Source organism: Cervus elaphus, chromosome 22 (assembly GCF_910594005.1).
Source record: "Cervus elaphus chromosome 22, mCerEla1.1, whole genome shotgun sequence".
Classification (NCBI taxonomy): Eukaryota; Metazoa; Chordata; class Mammalia; order Artiodactyla; family Cervidae; genus Cervus; species Cervus elaphus.
This window is the reverse complement of record NC_057836.1, coordinates 10,150,124-10,169,015: the sequence shown is the minus strand read 5'-3', so window position 1 is coordinate 10,169,015 and position 18,892 is coordinate 10,150,124. Positions and strand designations below refer to the sequence as shown.

General features: G+C 55.1%; 1 protein-coding gene across 3 annotated transcripts; it reads left to right on the top strand.

Moving 5' to 3' along the window:
* Positions 1-1,536: 1,536 nt before the first annotated feature.
* Positions 1,537-18,661, top strand: PICK1 (protein interacting with PRKCA 1). Of its 3 annotated transcripts, none has more exons than XM_043880721.1 (13): positions 1,538-1,837; positions 2,087-2,184; positions 3,571-3,682; positions 7,888-8,016; positions 10,093-10,159; positions 11,360-11,449; positions 13,923-13,976; positions 14,361-14,423; positions 15,164-15,297; positions 15,677-15,769; positions 16,581-16,631; positions 17,260-17,404; positions 17,841-18,661. In XM_043880721.1, exons 2-13 carry the CDS (start codon positions 2,144-2,146, stop codon positions 18,113-18,115), a joined length of 1,254 nt encoding a protein of 417 aa, XP_043736656.1. In that variant the 5' UTR covers positions 1,538-1,837; positions 2,087-2,143; the 3' UTR covers positions 18,116-18,661. The 3 variants fall into 3 exon arrangements, with proteins under 3 accessions (XP_043736657.1, XP_043736656.1, XP_043736655.1); XM_043880720.1 differs by having other exon boundaries at positions 1,538-1,935; XM_043880722.1 differs by lacking the exon at positions 16,581-16,631 and having other exon boundaries at positions 1,537-1,935.
* Positions 18,662-18,892: the final 231 nt, after the last annotated feature.

Sequence of the window (18,892 nt, the reverse complement as noted above, 5' to 3'; positions counted from 1 at the left end):
GAAGTCAAGAGACTTGAGTGACATCTGTCATGTGAATTGTTTCCAAAGCACTCATATCTGTTTCTCCTTTTTTTAAAAAAAAATATTTTTATTTATTTGGTTGTATAGGGTCTTAGTTGTGGCATGTGGGATCTAGTTCCCTGACCAGGGATCAAACCCAGGTCCCCTGTATTGGAAGTGCAGAGTCTTAGCCACTGGACCACCAGGGAAGTCCCTGTTTCTCCTTTTTATCTTGACCTTCACAAGTACCTTTGGGAGAACCACTGTCCCCAGTCTACTGAACTCAGAGTCAGGTAGTGACTCACCCAAGATCCCCTAGCTCCAAGATGGCAGCATCTGGGAAAGAGCTAGGACTACTGTAAGGTGAAAGAACCACAGTTCACGTTAAATAATCTGTCTTTGGAGACTGCTATTTTTAGAATCGAAATTCTGGCCTGCAAATAGGACTTGGAAATACCAGCTCTAGCTCTGCTACCAACCACCTGGGAGACGAGGGGAAGTGCCTCTCCGAGCCTCAGTTTCCTTACCTGCACAATGTGGCTGACAGTACTTGTTCTTCTCTCACAGGATCAAGGTGAACTTTGAAATCCTGTGAAAGTGATCTTAATGGTGGAGCCGTGGGTACATGGAAAAGTCATTGCTATTGTGGTACTCTGCACAACTGCCAATGCTCAGATAGCTCCCGAAGGAGAGGGTGGGGCTCCTATCAGGCCATGGGATATGTGGATAATCACCCTTCTGCATCTCTCCTTCCTCCACTGCCCCTGGAGAAATCTGGACAGGCCTGGTCCTATGCTTCCTGGATGAGGCAGATGCTAGGGCTGGGGCTCTGGGAGTCCCGACCCCTCCAGGGAACTTACTATACACAGTACTGCAGCAGAGGTTGGTGGGGAGAGGAGATTTGGACTTGTTGGCTGGGAAGCACTGATGGCATTTCCGGAACCGCAGGTACACAAGGGCTGTGACCTTCAGTGGGACCCCAAGGGTGCTGCTCCCCAGGACTAAGGGAGGAGAGGGAGTGTGAGGAGTCTTTTACTAAATATTATAGAAAGCATCTGCCCAGGTGCTCTTAGTTTGCGTTTGGAGAAAGGAGGTGTGTAAAGGGGAAGGAAGGGAATCCAATCTGTCCATCGCAGAGCCACTGACCACAGGCGTGCAGGTGTTAGAAAGACACTGGACTAGGGGGCAGGTGTCTCAGGGTCGATCTGGATCTTACTCCAACTGTGGGAGGCTCTCGACAAAATCTCTTCCCCTTACTGGCACTTAGTTTCCTGACCTGCAAAACTCAGATTAGACTGGCATCTCGAAGCATCCTTCCAGCCAGGACAGTCATTCTAGTAGGAGTCACAGCACCCTACCACGGGGTGCTGAAAATGTTAAAGGGAACCTGTTGAGGTTTGTAGTCCACTGAACTTCGCTGGAGGTCCCTCCGCCTGAGGATGCTTCCGTTGCCACGGCAACCAGCCAGGCGTCTTGGTCCCCTGCGTCCCGCTAAGGAAGCTGGGAAGAACCCTGCCCTTACCAAGATGGCGGCGGCCATGGGGCAAGGGGCGGGGTTGAGCGCCGTCGGCCTCTCCAGACCTTTACTCTGTTTCCGCTGTTTCATGCTAAGGGGGAGCTTCCGTCAATACTTATTCTCTTTCCTGGTGCTGGGATCCCCGGGAGGCTGGGAGGGAAGTGTTGCTTGCAGGGATCGGGGCAAATACCCAGGGCAGGAAGGCGGGACTTCCGTGTCCCGCCGGAAGTGACGCGACAGTCGCGGCCACGGACAGGTGGAACGGCAGGTGGGTTCAGGTGCCAGCCTGGCCCGGACCCGTCTGTGGGACTGACGTTTCCGGTGAGCGATAGAGGCAGCTCCCGAGGACCTGGAGACCCGTGGGGCGGGCTCTGGGATCTGAGCCCCCCGCCCTGGCCTGGAGTCCCCCTCTGTACCTAGTAAGAATCACCTACCCACCCCCCACCCCGGGACAGTCCCCCATCGTCCGAAGGGGAGGAGGAGGGCCTGGCTCTCGCTGATAGCCGGGGTTGTTGGCATTTCGGCACTTTGGTTTCCTAAGCCCTGCCCTCTTTTCTCTTCCGGATCCAGTTCCCCATTCCCCTGCCGTACTGGGCAGTTAGCCAGCCCACTGAAACTCTCGGAACCATGTTTGCAGACTTGGATTATGACATCGAAGAGGATAAACTGTGAGTATGTTGTTACCCCAAGCCCCACGAGTGCAGGAACCCCAAAGCCCCCTAAATCCCTGGACTTCCGAGTTCCATAGACCCTTGCTTCTCAGCGTAAGCTTAGAAGCTGCAATGAATCCTGCCCTTCCAGGAGCTCACCATCTGTAGGGAGCTGTGGACATATTGATAGATAATTGCAATTCAGGGCCATAAGGGCCCTAATGGAGAATGACATGGCTACAAGGAGAACCCAGCCAGCTGAGCAGTGCCTCTGCTGGGGTATTCAGGGAAGGCGTCACAGAAGAGGTGGCAATTGAGCCAGGTTGTGAAGGATGAACAGGAACTTCATAAACACACCTTCCTTTGCAGCATAAATGATTAGTGGGGCAGATTTTCAAAAATTAAGTTAGTCTTCTTGTTAGAATTGGAGAAGGAAATGGCAGTCCACTCCAGTATTCTTGCCTGGAGAATCCCATAGACAGAGAAGCCTGGCAGGCTACAGTCCATGGGGTCGCAAAGAGTCAGACACGACTGAACAACTTCACTTTCTTTCTTTCTTTCTTTCGCAGAAGAGGTGGCAGTTGAGCTAGGTTTTGAAGGATGAATAGGAATATCATAAACATACCTTCCTTCCCAACATAAATGATTAGTGGGAGATATTTTCAAAAATTAAGTTAGTTTCCTTATTAGAATATATCCTCCCTCAGAGCAGGGACTGAATGCAGTGCCTTTCTGTGTCCTCAGCACTGATGGTGCTCAACATCTGTAGGTTGCTAGCAAATGTTTGTCAAGTGAAGAAGAGAATAAATGAGAGTATTTGCCACAAAACATAAATAAATGCTAATGTATAGTGAAAATTCAGAGGTAATTGAGTATAACAATTGAGAGATGGGTGATGCATAGTTTAACAGGAGAAGACTTCCTGGAGGTGCTGGCCTATGATTTATGTAGCTGAGAAGGTGACAAGAATAGAGTCTGACTCAACTCTTAGAGGGAGAATGAAGAACGGGGAAGGGGGACCTATTTTTTTGAGTACCTACTCTTGATTGAGTTGGTGTTAAGTGGCTTCCATGTACTTTTAAAGTGGCCATTTTTTTTTATCTATATGATTTTATGAATGAGGAAACTGAGATACAGAGAGGGTGACTTGCTTATCCAAGACCCACCATTGATAAATGGCCAACTTGGGGTTTGAGCCCCCATTAGCATGGATCCAAGAGCTCTGTGGTGTTCCAGCACAAAATGACAAAATGCTGCCTTTTTGGCCAAATGAGAAAGCGCTTCCCTCTGTAGCACGTGCAGCGCTAGGAGGCTCTTGGGGGTTTTGGAGAGCCTGTCTCCATCCCCATCCCCTCCAGTCATCCTTCTTCCAGGAAACTCAGTTGCACGTGCTTCTCTTTCTAGTGGAATCCCTACTGTGCCTGGGAAGGTGACCCTGCAGAAGGATGCTCAGAACCTGATCGGGATCAGCATTGGAGGAGGAGCCCAGTACTGTCCCTGCCTGTATATTGTTCAGGTATTGAGTGCTTTGGAGGTGGGAGGGAGGTGCTGGAGGGGGAAAACCACCTCCCTACTTGGACATGACAAAGGTTCATTCCTCCACTCTGTAAGGCTGGCTCTTTCTCATTCTTTTGAGGGGCTTCCCTGAACACCCCCTCTCAGTAGGTCTGCCTTTGTTTTTCTGTCATTTCAATCTGTTTTTCCTTCTCAGCACTTACCACCATCTGTACCCTTGGATTTGCTCACTAACTCTGTATCTAGCCACTTTTCCAGACTCTCTGCACTATGAGGGCAGGATCCCAGTTTGCTTTTTCACTGCAGTCAGCACCTCATACAATTCCTGGCAGAGAGTGAACCTTCAATAACAGTGTTGTCAATGAATCAACAAAACCATCAACCTTTGGTACTAACACAAGTGTGAAGCATAGTAGAAAGACTAAAAGACTATGAATGGCCTGAGTTTAAATGCGAGCTTCCCTGCTTATTAGCTTGTTAAACTTTCTGGGCTTCAGTTTTGTTACCTGGAAATTGGGGAGGTAAAATACATAGGTCCAAGCATCTTTGGGTTGCTGTGAAGAGTAAACTCAACAATGACATCCCATAGTTCCTGGCCCTTAAGCAGCACTCCCTCAATGGCAGCTGTTTCTATTTTTTTTTTTTAGCTGTTTCTATTTTTATGACAGTTCACTCTCCCAGATGATCTGCCAGTGGTACTGGGCAAGTTTGTGGTCCTTGTTGCACAGGAGCTTCCTTGGTGATGTTCTGTCAACCGTGACTCACAAGTGAGGACTGGCCTTCTTTACTGTGGGGCTGGTCAGAGTCAGTGATCTTTCTGCAGTCTTGGAAGGAAGCTTGCTCCCATAGATATCAACTTGACCTGGACTCTGTTCTGTTCTAATCTTCTCAGCTAAAGAGCCATTGGTGGCAGATGAGAAACAGTCTTTCTTAGGATCTTGCAAAAGAGTCACTTCTAAGGCCTTGAAGATGGAGATTCCTGCATCTGGTCTTGTCCGCTCAGGATGTGGCCTTTACAAGCCTTTTGGCCTCCTCTGACCCAGGAGGTATTAGGGAGGCCTCCCCGAGGCCTGACCTCCTCAAAATCTGCATGTTCAGCCTCCTGTGCCACCTCCCCCTCCATCCCCGCCCCCGGCTGAGGGCCAGGTTTGTCCTTAGTATGAACCATGATTATAAATAGTAGAATTGATTTTTTTTCAAAATTCAGTTTTATTTTTAATCAGACTCTCTGACTTGCTTTCAACAAGTCAAGAGTACTAAAAGGCCAATGTCAAATAAGAATTCCCTGCTCAACCCCATCTTGCCTCCCTTCCCCCTTCCCAGGCCTGCCTCCACCCCAATCCCAGAAGCAACACTGCTTCCCACCCTTTTAGCTATAGATTTAGGTCAGAGGTCCCATTTTTCTCAGTGATGCTTATCCTGTTACTTCTTGATCTGTCCCTTGTAAACATCTATCAGCTTCTCTCAGCCAAGGAGAGGAGAATTTAACTTTCTTCCCACACCACTGTTTCCTCTCACTCCATCTTCTTAGCATGGATATCTTGTCAATTTTGATTCAGTCTGTGTCAGTGCAATAGGTATCATGTTCAGGAAATATTTTCTCAGGGCCTGGCCAGGGTATTTTGCAGACACTAGAGTTAAGAAAGCAAGAAAACAGAGGCCCTCCCACCTCAGAGAGCTCAGAGCATAGTAAGGTTTTATGTACCGAGCTTAATGGTCTTCTGTGTTTGTACTTTTTCAAAAAATATTTTTATTGTGGTGAAATTCACATAGCATACAATAATGGTTTTAAAATATAACAACTCAGTGGTATTTTAGTGCGCTCATGGAATGCAGCTACCATCTCTGGTTTCAGAACTGTCTCATCACCCAGACAACCACCCATGCCCTTGAGTGATCATGTCGCACTGAAGTTCATTCACGTTGCAGCCCGTTTCAGTACTTCCTTCTTTTCATGGCTGAATAGCATCCCATTGTAATGGCTGGACCACCATTTATTTATCCATTCATCTGTTCGTGGACATTTGCGTTGTTTGTACCTTTTGGCTGTTGTGAATAACACTGCTATAAACATTCATGTCCAGTTTCTGTGTGGACATATGTTTCCATTTCTTTTGGATATAAATCTGGAGCGGAATTTCTGGGTCATATGCTAACTCTGTGTTTAATTTTTTGAGAAAGCCTGTGTTTCTTTTCTTAACTCAATCTTCTTTTTTTAAAACAAGTAATTTCTTTTTTTTTCCATTTGCATTCTCCTTGTGTTTTCAGTACATTTACCTCAAACATTTCCCAACAGCTTTCTGTCTTCCACCGCTGGTCTTTCCTCTTTGAACCACCCCTTCCCTCCCCTCTGGTGGATTGGATTCCCTCATCTCCAGGATCCCTCTTTCTTGGCTTACTTCCCCCATGTTGGTGGAACATGTTTCCTGTAGGTTTCTGAGAAAGGCTGCTAGGGCAGTAAATTTTTTGAGAACTTGTGTCTCTGTAAGTGTCTCATTCTGTTTTTGTTGTTGTTGTTGTTATTCCCATATTCCTTTCAATTAACACTTGAGTGGCTTAAATTCAAGAACGAACCTCAAGGTTGAAAATAATTTTTGTTTAGAAATTGGTTGGTGTTGTTTCACTGTCTTTTGCCATCAGCATAGTTGTCCTGTCTGGTGATGCCAATCTTATTTGTGATCCTTTATTTGCAGTAACGTGTTTTATTCTTGGTCCATCAAAACTCTTGGGCACTTCTTTTTGTCCCTGGCATTCTGAAGTATCATGATGATGGCTCTTGGCATGATCCTTTCTCTGTCTATTGTGCTGGAACCTCAAGGGGAAGGTTCATTGGAGACCCCATGTCTTTCTCTTCTGCATCTCACGTAATATCCCTGATGCTGTCCTGCTCTCTGTTCCCTCTTTCGGACTCCTGTTGGTTAAACTCTGAGCTTCCTATTGGTTAAACTCTGGGCTTCCTGTTGGTTAAACTCTGGGCTTCCTCCATTGATCTTTTAATATTCCCTTTCTTGTTTTCTGACCATCTTTTTTGCTTCCCTCTGCTTGGTTTCCGAAGTTCCTTTGGCATTTTCCATTTCAATTATGTTTTGTGTTTCTATGAGATCTTTCCTATTTTTGAAATGATCCTTTTACATCGTCCTGTTCTTGTTTTTCAGATCTCTGTGTGTTAATTGTAGTTTTCTTTTTATTTTCATATATGTAAGATGAATATATCTGAAATATATTTATATTATATAAGAATATTATATAAATATAAACATATTTCATATTATTCCATTTATTTTCATAATATTTCATATTATTGTCCCTGCTTTGTTCCTTTTTCCTGTGGTTCTTTTTTCTGTTTAAACGTTTCAGTGTTTTTTGCATCGGACACTTTTTCAAGGGCCCAGTATTCCCCACCCGTCTTTATACCTAAGAGCGAGCCCTCAGTCACGACAGGTTTCACAGTTCTGTGTGGTGGCAGAGTCAGCTGGTAGGTTCCACTGTGGGGCGTCAGCCAGCCTCCCAGTGCCCACAGAGAGAGACCTTTGCTGAGAGCTGTTGGGTGGGGTCCCCTCTCCAGGCTCCTGAGGCTCCAGGCTTCAGGTAAGCCTGGCTGCCGGCGTTCTGGGGCCCCACAGGGCCTATGGGGCTGTGGGACTCAACACCACACACTTTTGTCGCCTGCTCATCCTGAATATCTCCCCCTACCTCTGTCCTTTTAACAAACACATTCAGCCACATTGGGCCAGTGAGCACAGACGCCCTGGACGGGGTAACTAGGAGAAGGGGCTCATGTGGGGGCGGCCCTTACTCCTTGGGGACTGCAGTGAGGTTGCAGGAATTGATCAGTGGTGCTTTGGCGCTCTGAGTCAGCCCCGAGCAGCGTTGTTGGAAAATCTAAAGAAATGACTTTGGAGGAACAAAACCTCCCGTGGGTGTGTAAGGTTGGGTGCAGTTGATATCAGAAAAGGGACGTCTCATCAGTCACATTTACTTCCTGTCCTCCTTCCCTTTCCCCCAAGAATGTGGGTCATTCATTTCTGGCTGTTGGGGTGCTCTCTCTCCTTGCCCTTCTCCTCGCCATGTAAGGGACCGAGAGTAGAGACCAGGACAGGGCTGGTGCTGGTCGGGGTGGAGGGAATGCCCGCCCGCCGCCAGCTTTCTTCCCAGCTTTCTTCCCAGCTTTCCTTTCCTCCCGCCCATCCCCTTCCACACCCACAGGTGTTTGACAACACGCCCGCTGCGCTGGACGGCACTGTGGCAGCTGGCGATGAGATCACAGGGGTCAATGGCAGATCAATCAAAGGAAAAACTAAGGTGGAGGTGGCCAAGATGATTCAGGAGGTGAAGGTAAGGCTGCTGCGGGAATGGGCACACTGGCCCTTCTGAGACCTCCAGCCTGCCCGAGGCCCCGGCGGGCCTGCAGGGGGCCTGGCCCTTACCCAGATCCCTCCTTGGCGCCTCAGGGTCTGTCACATCACAGCTCCCTCAGTTTCCCCCAGGCTCATTTGGGAGATGCTGATTACACTCCAGGACTTGCCCTGGGCCCTGGTGAGAGAGTGGGCACCATGACTCAAAGGTTCTGCCCTCGAGCTCCCAGGGGAGCTGTCAGACTCAGAACCACACCTCGGGGCGAGCCAGCATGTCCACAGTCAGGGCTGGAGCTGAAGCTAGAAGTCCACAGTGTACCTACCTGGGTCAGCAGACATCCAGGAAATGTCTTCTGAGCCATGCTGGGCCCAAGAAGGTGTAAGAGAGAAAAAGGCACTCCACCCGCCATTCCCTGTAGGAACTTTCAGTCCTGTGGGTCCTCCTGGGCTCACAGATCCGCCCAGGGACCCCTCTGGGCCCCAGGGCAGCTCCGTGTCCAGCTGCTGGTGTCCTATTCAGCAGACCAGACTGCACGCTGCCTATTTTCTGCTTCCTCCGCCCTGCTCCAGGCCAAGGCCTTTCCCTGCAGAGCCTCTCTCTCCCTGAATGGCAGACAGCACTCTCGCCACGCCCAAAAGCATACAGCCCTTCTGCCATGTTTTTGGAGATTTTTGCTGCTGGTAGCTCTTGTGAAACCAAAGCAGTGAAGAAGGCACAAAGCCTCAGGATGATTTAACACTCTGAGAGTCAAGAGCCCAGCTGCCCGTTGAGCTTGGTTGAGTGTTTGGGCTCCCTCACCCCATCCAGCCAAACCTCCCCTCACTTCCCTCCCTCCCTCTGTGTCTTAAAGGCCTGGTACCAGCATCCCTGACGGTCCGTCTTTCTTACCTTAGGCCCGGATCCATGGCTTCCACCTTCTCCCCTTTGTTCTGCTCCGTCTGGTCTGGAGTTTACTGTCCTGGGCATTTCCTGTTGGGCAGAGGAGCACAACATGGGAGGTGGTGGTCCATGTTTCATTCTGATACAGAGCTGGGGTGTGTGTGCCCCGCCTCTGGATCCCTCTTCTCATCCGCCCCATCTTTAGCCACCAGAACCCTCCTTGTCCTCCCAAGCCTGTCTCGCGCCAGCCTCTCACATTACCCATGAGAATAGGAGCTCTTGGCAGGTGCGCGTGGCCTTGCCATTGCCTGGGGACTCCCAAGCCCCGACGTTTGGCAGAGATCCGGGCACCCGTCTTATCAGTGCCCAGCGGGAGGGAAGGAGCTGCTTGTGGTCGCACGGCTGGAGCAGAGCCCAGATCTGGTCCCGCCTTGGTGCTCCTTCCTCCCCCACAGCCGTGCTCCGCAGCGGCCCTGAGCACCCTGCGAGGCAGCATTTTGCACCCACCCCTGACTCACGGCCTCAGCTCACTTTGGTTTCCCTTCAGGATGCAGTTTTGAAATCCTGTTTTGTATCTGAATGAATTCAGCCCCCAGTTCAAGGGTCTTAAGATTTCAAGCATGAGACTGACCGTGGTGGCCTCACGTGGTCAGGGCAGCCTTCTCGAGGGAGGCCAGCTACTTCTCGTCCAGTCACTGGACTGCGATTGGTATAATTCCACGAATTGCATCAGCCTCTCTTGCTGGCCTCGGGCTCTGGGGGGCTGGGGCTGCCCTCGTACCTGCTCCCTAGCACCACCAGCACCCGACACGGAGAAGGTGCTCAGATGTGTTTGTGGGGTGAATGGCGGGACTCCTGAGAAGGGGGCTGGTTTAGGAGGCCCTCTGAGCAACAGGGGAAGTGAGCCAGCAGAGGTCTGCGGTGTGGCCGTGGCATGGGGGAGGGCGGGGGCACACAGTGTCACAGACCGCCGGGCTGTGAGCTCTGTGACCCCAGGGGCCCTGTCTGCCCTGTCCCTGCTGATTGTCCGCGGCCTGGTGGGTAGAGAGAGGAGAAGGAGCCCTTTCTCAGGGCTCAGGGTTCTTTGATGACCACAGACACCGGGGCAGACAGGCCTCCTCAGGGAAGGGGCTGGAGCCTGGGGCCCATCACAGCTCTGCTGTCCTGCTGTTCCAGGGGGAGGTGACCATCCACTACAACAAGCTGCAGGCCGACCCCAAGCAGGGCATGTCCCTGGACATCGGTAAGCGGGGCCGGGGCGGCGGCGTCCGGGGCCCCACAGGCTCCCACTCTGTCTCCTTGTGGCGGTGCATCAGTGGTCACCTGGCTGTGCCCTCTGACCCTTCTGACCAAGCCGATCCAAAGCCCCTGGGAGGACCCAGGGGTGCTCCCCTTGCAGCTGGTCCCCGGAACCTGTCTCTGGTTTCTCCCTGCCTAATGTTTCACTGCCCTACCTCCCCTGACCGCTGCCTCTGGTGCCTTCCTGCCGTAGGCTTATCCTTTGTAGGGCAGCCCTCCAGCTCACTAGGCCCAGTCCCTCACCGCTCTGAAAGGGGCGGGCAGCCCAGCCCTGCCTGGTACCGCCCGCCCACCTGCACGCCCCACTCGACCCTGGCCTCTTCTGCCCACCTGCTACCAGAAAGCCTTAGGGTCTGGACTGGCCCTCAGGTTTGGGGCAGAGGCCAGCCCTTCAGCCCACAGCATGCCCTGGGACACATTATCTCCTGCTCAGGGGGCTGGGCCTTGGTTCTGTAGAAGCTTCCAGGCTCAGAAGCTGGATGGTAGCTTCAGGGTCCTCTGGACCAGCCGCCTCATTGCACATCAGAGCCCGGGACCCAGGGAGAGAGAGCCCCACCCAGATCTCTTGGCTCTGGGGCCCAGCACCCTTTTCCTCCACCCTTGGGCCACAGTTGCCTTCCGGTTTTTAAGAAAAGAGGCTAAGGGCAGGTCAAGTCTGTCCCGGAAGTTCTTCCTCTAAAACCCTTTGGTTTTAGTCTCCCATTGGAAAGACTATTTGACCACATATGCAGTAACTGAGTCTGGAGCCTGGAGCCACTTGTCATGGACAGTGCTTCTGCTCCTGGGTGTGGAGGAGAGACAGAGGAGGGGGTTCTCCCTGGTGGGCCCGTCGGCCAGTGTCAGGCCTAGGCAGCTCTGGATCTCAGTGGGAGTCGATAGCCACTTTGAGTGCCAGACCCTCAGTTAAGCGCCTTAGATATTTATCCCTTCTAGGCTCCCAATACCTCTGTCAAGTAAAGAGTGAAAAGAGCAGGGAGCCCAGAACCCCCACCACCCCCTGCCAGGACCCTCCCTACTTCATAGTCACCCCCACCCCAAACCCCAGTTCGGCCCCTGCTGTTGCTCCCAGTGAGTCGTGATGGAACGGGGTTGGCCCCGGGGGCCCAGACTCTAAGTCACAAGTCCTTTTCTCACCTGATCGCAGTGTTGAAGAAGGTGAAGCATCGGCTGGTCGAGAACATGAGCTCAGGGACAGCAGATGCTCTGGGCCTGAGCCGGGCCATCCTGTGCAATGGTGAGTCTCCTTCTCCCACCCCGCTACCTCTAGTCCCAGGGGACTCAGGCCCAGACCTCCGGGGAAGGGGCACCACGGCTGCCCACCAGACCTGTGTGTGTCCCGCTGGCCTGGGCCGGGCCTCTGCTGGTGGGGCTGATACTCACCATCTCTTTGCCTCCCTGGAGGCCTCTCCAAGCTCCCACAGAGCGCCCACAGTGCACAGTGAAGGCCTCTTATAGCCAATGTCCCCCTGCCCTCCAGCAAGTGTTCACAGACAGGCCCAAGTCACAGATGAGAGACTCATGGTGGGAGGAGGTGTCTCCTGCCAAGCTCCCCAAGCTGGTGCCTTCGCCACTGCCCCCCAGCTGCTCTCACACAGCCAGGCCTCCCCCCACCCCAGCCCCAGTTCCACCCTGTGCCCTCTCGTCAGCCCGGCATGTCCCGGCTGCTCCCCGGCTGCTTACCCGGCCCCCCCCGCCTCTCTCCAGGAGGTGGTGCCGCTGCCCGCGTCCCAGCAGTTCCTGCTCAGACCTGGAGGTGGCCGCGCTCTCCTCCCGCAGCAGGGAAAACCGAGTACACGCACATTCACACCCACACATGCCTGTGCACACACGCTCTCTCCCCACATGTTCACACCCACCCATGCGTGTGCACACGCGCTCTCCCCAGGGCGGGGGGGACCAGTGAAACACTCAGTCCCGCTCCTGCCGTCACCAGCCTGAGTTTATAAATAGCAGCAGCTCTGCTGTGTACGTGTGGGGACAGATATAAATACTGATATAAATTGTAGGCTCAGCTGGGTGCACTGGGCTTTATTGGCTGGGACGTCGGGGGTGGGGTCTGAGCTTGTTCCAGAGGGTGTACAAAAGTGGCGGCTGCTATTTCCAGCTTCTTGGTGCCTATAAATCCCTGTTACTGTAGTTACCATGCGTCGAGATGAAATTAGAACTGGTTGTTGTGTTTTTTCCCCCCCAAACCTTGCAATTTCCCCAGCCTTAAATAGGGTTTCTAAAATTGAAGCTGTCATGATGTCCCATGACCCAGCTAAAAACAACAGCACGGCGCTTACGTGGCTCCTTCGCTGCCAGGCTGGCCGGGTGCCAGGGCTCTGGGGAGCTGGGGCCTGGAGGCCAGCCCAGTGGCTGAAGCCTCCTAAAGACCTCTGAGGTGCACCCCACCAAGCCCCAGAACCCAAACCTTCCTCCCTGACAGCCTGACACATGACTGCCTTCTCTGCCCAGATTTAAGAATCCAGACCCGGCTGCTACAACCCTCTTTCGCTCCTCCCACTCAGAAAACCCTGGCCCAGGTCAGCACAGGAAACTGGGGAAGGGGGCAGAGGGCACCCTGGCCTGCACAGCCCTCGCTGTGTGCCTTGAGGCAAGTTTCTTTACCTCTCTGAACCTTGGTTGTCCCTATAAGATGGGGGAAGTCATCTGCCCCAAAAAGCTTATGTGGAGAAAGGGCTGAGCTGGGTGGAGGGCTTCAGTAAGGCCAGGCCCTGTCCTAGGAGGCTCTGGGCCAGGAAGACACCGACATGGACCCTGCCCCACATTTGCTGCCCGTGCTCCTGGTGAGGAGGTGGGTGTGGCCTCACCCCTATCAGAATGGAGGAGAGTGGTGATCGCTGCTGGCCAGAGCCCCGCCCCACCCTGATCTGGAATGCAGCCCCGGCCCTGGCCATCCACTTGTTCCTATCTTGAGCCCTGGAGGTGCAGCAGCTGCCCCCATCCCTCCCCTGACAGCCCTTATTGCCCCTGCCGGCCGTGGCCTGGCCACTGTCACCGCTAGACCAGGAGCCTGGAAAGCACCACTCAGATTTCATTCACCAAGGTCATCCCCTGGCCCAACACAGGGTCTGGCACATAGTGGGTGCAGAATAAACACCTGTGAAGCCATCGAAGATGGTCACCAAGGCCCGCCCCAGTGCACGCTCTCCCCTCCCAGACTGCGCTCCCTTCTTAGCTGCCCAGTGGTGGCGGGCTGCCTGGAGCCTGCCTTAAGACTCATGTTGATGCGTCCCGTCTCTCCTGCTTGTCTCTGACTGCCTTGCTTCTTGGCCATCGGCAGGGTGTGTGTTGGAAGTCCTGGCCAGGTCCTTGACTGCTAGGCAGGGGCTTGCCTTCCACTGGCCATGGGCAGCTACCCCTGGGCATGGCCTTGGGGAGGGCCCAATCCGGTTTTCACTCCTCACGTCTGGAAGCACCTGCATCCTTGTCACCTTTCTGCCCCTTCCGTGTGTCCCAGCCTCCTGGGGTGGTGCTTATCACAGGAGCCTGCTGAGGGTCGCCCTGCTGCCCCCCTTGTCTGGATGTACCGGGCTCGTCACAAACACCTGCGAGCCCAGCCGACCCTGGTGCCAAGTCCCCGTCCCTGGCACCCTGCCCCATGCTGTTCCTGGTTCTCCTCTGGGGGCCACCTTGCCCCTCCCAAGCCTGGCTCCAGTGATCCTGGGTCTCTCCCCTCACCCCTGGCTCTCTGATCCCCACAGATGGGCTCGTCAAGAGGCTTGAGGAGCTGGAGCGGACTGCTGAGCTGTATAAAGGTGGGCAGGCACACCCTTCAGCCAGCAGCCCTGGGTGGGTGGGCACTGCAGGGGAAGCACCTGGCCCTGGTTCTCCCCCGGCTGGAGCTCCGGAGCCCCGCTCTAAACGTGATGGCGGTGGGGGCAGGGTGCCAGCCCACACAATTCTAGGACCGTGGTCATTAAAAATTCTTAAAGGAAGAAAATCTAAAGACGTGCCTTTTCTGATTATAAAAGTGACCCGTGCCCGTAAAAAAGAACTGCACACGTAAACCTAATGAGAAAAGTGAACCTCAGGGACGGTATGGGCCTCAGGGGTGGGGTGGGGGTTTGGAGGCTGTGTCCTGGGCCAGCGTGGTCCCCAGCATGTGCCCCTGTCCCTCTCGTTTTGGGTCTCTCCCACAGGGATGACGGAACACACTAAGAACCTCCTCCGGGCCTTTTATGAGCTGTCACAGACGCACCGGGGTAAGGACGCCCTGAACCTGCTGCATGACCCTGGAAAAAACCCTGTGCTCTGGGCTCAGCACCTCCCTACACCCCCACGGGGAGGGTGAGGGCAAGCTCCTCTCCGGGGCCTTTCTGCTGCCCAGGCAGACCCTGCAGCATCTGACCTCACGCAGATTTGGGGGTGTGATGGTAATGGGGCCAGCGGGGAGCCTCTCGACCAGCTAGGCTCCTGTGGGGTGCAGACATTCCTCGTGCAGGCCGTGTCCTGTCTGTCTATACTGCCGCTTACAATGTACGAGCCCTTTGCTTGTTCCTGATCGTGTTTCCTACAAGTTTGTTAGCTTCAGTTAACCCCATTTTACAGCTGGGAAAACAAAGCCCAGGTAGAAGCAGCAGTAACCCAGCTCCTTCGGGGGAGGGTTGACCTTAGGACCAGATTCCCAGACCAGTACTCTGCTCCCAGATGGTTTTACCTCCTCCGCTTTGACCCAGTCTTCCCCACCATGGTCTGGTCACTTCAGGGAACGAAGTCAGCTCCTTGGATGTAGACCCACCTTCCTTGGGGATACAGGTCCAACTCTTAGGGGTATAGATCCACCTTTCTTGAGGTTTAGACCCACCTCCCTGGGATGTAGACCACCGGCGGACCTCGACCTCCGACCCGCCACGCCCCCCACCTTGCTTCTCCCCAACAAATCCCTGGCTTCTCCGTTAAGGGGTCAAGTAGGGGCGGCCTTCAGGACAAACTTGTCACGCAGCCTTTGGGGACGTGTTCTCTGTGATCGGGGTGCGGGAGCCCCAGCCCGCTGCGAGTGAGGCTTTTGTGAAATTCGCCGATGCCCACCGCAGCATCGAGAAGTTTGGCATCCGGCTCCTGAAGACCATCAAGCCGGTAGGTCACGTGGAGCGTGCATGGGTCCGTAGGTGAGCGGGGAGGGGCAGTGTGGCCAGCGGAGAGTGTCCTGTTCTGGAGGCGCAGCATCTAGGGGCTGGTTTGGGGGTGGGCTGCTACAGCTGACCACGGCTGAGTCCTTCCTCCTCCACGGCCTCAGCACTGACCTCCAGGCTGGTTTCTGGCCCTGGCTCCACCCTTGGCCTGGGCTGTCTTCTCCTCCTCGGAATGAACAGGGCGGTCTGCGAGCGCCCTTCAGCTCTGACACCTGAGTCCACTAGAAGGGTGGACACATCAGTGCCATTCCTTGTCACCCTAGCCAGCCTTCACCCGCCCTTGCCCACGGGGGCCTAAGCATCCACCCCACCTCCCCTTCCAGATGCTGACAGACCTGAACACGTACCTCAACAAAGCCATCCCGGACACTCGCCTCACCATCAAGAAGTACCTGGACGTGAAGTTCGAGTACCTGGTAAGTGGGCCCCAGCCTCTTGGTTGGGGGGTCGGGGGTGGGCCTGGTCTGCTGCGGTCAGAGCCCACCTGGAGGTTTGTTCCTCCTAAGTCAGCTGCTTGACGGCCAGCAGGTCAGGGCCAGGACCTTGGTGACACTTGACTGCGGACGTGGGACCAGGGGCCTTGGGAGGTGCTCGGGGATCAGACAGCAGCCTAGGCCCTGCCTTGACTCTTCAGAGGAGCCCTGGGGTGGGTGGAGCCCTCACTCGGGACCCACTCTGACCCCATGGGAATTTTTTTCAGTCACTTTTTTAACAATGGATCAGTCTAGGTTACTGGTTATAACATGGATGTTCATGAGTCTTATGTTCAAATGATAATTCTGTGGTCAAAAGAGTTGAGGAAAAATATTCCACCTAGCAGGCCCAGGTCCTTTGCTTCAGGATTTGTCAGAGCCTTCGACAGACCTGTGTGTAACGTGGGTCTTCAGGGGCTTCCTCAGGTTCTTTGGATCCTGGAATCCTTTAGCCCAGAGCATCTCTTGGGAGTTGAGTGTAAAGTCTGGGCTTGCAGGCCCTTGCCATCATCCCAGATGAGTGCCTTCACTACCTTGAGCCTCCAGGGCAAGGGCCAGCCCGAGCAAGGGGCCAGCCTCTGCCCGACGCGTCTCAGCTCGTTCCAGCTCAGGGTGCGCAGGGCCCACAAGGCCTGGCACGGCTGATCCTCTGGGTGGCCGAGGGCTCCAGGGTGGCACGGGAGGAACTGGGGCCGTCAGGGTGAGCACCCAGGCGGTGCAGCCCCCTGACAGCCTGGCCTCACCCGTCCCACAGTCCTACTGCCTGAAGGTCAAGGAGATGGACGATGAGGAGTACAGCTGCATTGTGAGTGGGGCAGGGGAGCACGGCCCTGGCACTGGAGTGGCTCGGGGCACACACACCTCTCCCTGACCGCCTCACAGGGCCCCAAGAGCGTCCTGGGCCTGCCAGAGACACGGGGTGGGGCGGGCCCGCCCAGGAGAGGCCTGGGGGCTTGGCCAGGCTCCTGTTTGTGGAGATCTGGGGGCTGTCCTTCCCTCCCTTCCCTGGCCTCTGCAGGCCGCCCAAGTGCTGGCCATTTTTGCCGTGGAACCATCCCCACCACCTGCTCCCAGACCAGCATCCCTCCAGACTTGGTGAGGCTCCTGCAGGAAAAAAAGAATGCCTTTCCTCTCACTCCTGAGAGCTGGTTTTTTTTACTTGTTACTTTTTAATATTTTTGATAGCAGGGTCCCTCTATGACTCAACACTCATTTAATGTGGCAAGAGTCTGGGTTTTTTTGTTTTTGTTTTTCACAAAGCCATCCCTAAGCACTTCTAGCAACTGCAGGCGTCTCAGAAACGGGGAACAGTGGCAGCTTTGAAAAGTGCTGTGTGGCAGGGGGCTGCAAGCTGGCGGGTTCTCTGCAGCCTCCCTGCCGCCACCCCCACCCCCGCCTGCCCAGGGTCCCTGACATGCTTCCCCCGGGCCCAGGCCCTCGGGGAACCACTATACCGTGTGAGCACAGGCAACTACGAGTACCGCCTGATCCTGCGCTGCCGTCAGGAGGCCCGCGCCCGCTTCTCCCAGATGCGCAAGGACGTGCTGGAGAAGATGGAGCTGCTCGACCAGAAACACGGTGAGGGGCTGCAGGCCGCGCTTGACCTCGGGCCAGCCCGATGCCATCCTCCTCCCCATTTGCGAGAGGTCCAACACTCACCTGAGCTCCCAGGGACAGCCCGTGGCAGACTGGCTCTGAGTCAGACCCGAGATGGGAGCTTCCCAGAGCCTGGCCAGGGTGGGACTGGCCGTGTCCCGTGGACTCCATGGGGTGTAATCCCATCATCCCCACACCCACCCCCGGCCCCGGCAGTTCTCTCCACTCCCTGAACTGGGAGTGGGGAGGCCTGGGTTCTGCTCAGGGCTGGGCAGCCCTGGCTGGCCTGGCCCCCTCCCATGGTGCCAGGGGGCAGTGAGGTGCATAAAAGGGAAGCCCAAGGGTGGCAGGGTTGGTCAGGTCACGCGCGCAGGCAGCCTGGCCCACCGGCGCCGTCCGCCTGCCCCTCCTGCCCCAGTCCAGGACATCGTGTTCCAGCTGCAGCGCTTCGTGTCCACCATGTCCAAGTACTACAACGACTGCTACGCGGTGCTGCGTGACGCCGACGTCTTCCCCATTGAGGTGGACCTGGCGCACACCACGCTGGCCTACGGCCTCAGCCAGGACGAGTTCACGGACGGCGAGGACGAGGAGGACGAAGACGAGGAGGACACGGCCGCCGGGGAGCCGCCCAGGGATTCGCGAGGGGCTGCCGGGCCCCTGGACAAGGGCGGGAGCTGGTGTAACTCCTGAGTGCCCCCTCGGGGTGCGGGTCCGGGGGGCAGGGTGAGCGGGAGGACGCAGCTGCACGACAGGGCGTGCGGCGCATAAAGGCCTGCTGGCTTGGGGCGCATGCCTCCCGGCTGCTCTGTCCTGCACGGCGAACCCGGGTGGCCTGCCCAGGATGGGCTCCGGGGCCGTGGCCCCCTCCACCTCCACCCCTCACCCCCCACCCCCAGCTCCCCAGCCAGCCGGAGACCTTGGTCTCCCAACCTGCCTTAGGGAGGAGAAAGAGGGCAGAAAGGAAGAGGGGTCGGAGGTGGCAGGATTCCAGGACTCATTGCTCGTGGGCATCTCCACTGGCCCCACCCCGAGCCTGCCGGGAGTCGGGGGACCCGCAGGTGGCCAGCCGAGCTGGGGGCCAGCGTTCATGTGTACCCTCGCCTCTCCTTAGGCTGGCCCCACCCCAGTCCACACTCACCTCCGCAGCCTTTATTTATTTTATTCCCCTGGCTCAGCCACTTCCCTGGGGAGGCCTGGGCGCTGGGCCTGTATTGAATAAACACAAACCCAGATGGAGCCAGGCTCTTTGCAGTGGCCTCAGACCCTCTCTCCCCTCGATGCCCCCTCTCCTGCCTCCCTGATCACGGAGGGGGGCAACATGGTTCACCGACATTGCCGTTACGGCACTGACTCCTCACAGCAGTTCTTTGGATGAGCACTGCTGTCCCCATGTACAGATGGAAAACAGGCTGAGAAGAGGCTTGCTCAAGGCCCCGTGGTGTGTGGGGAAGAAGTGAGATTTGGACT

Excerpts from the sequence above, each read along its gene's own strand:
- PICK1 (XM_043880721.1), top strand. The coding sequence starts at position 2,144 with ATGTTTGCAGACTTGGATTATGACATCGAAGAGGATAAACT. Across the intron at positions 3,683-7,887 it reads CCTGCCTGTATATTGTTCAG|GTGTTTGACAACACGCCCGC; the intron begins GTATTGAGTGCT and ends CCACACCCACAG. Across the intron at positions 15,298-15,676 it reads TCCTGAAGACCATCAAGCCG|ATGCTGACAGACCTGAACAC; the intron begins GTAGGTCACGTG and ends CTCCCCTTCCAG.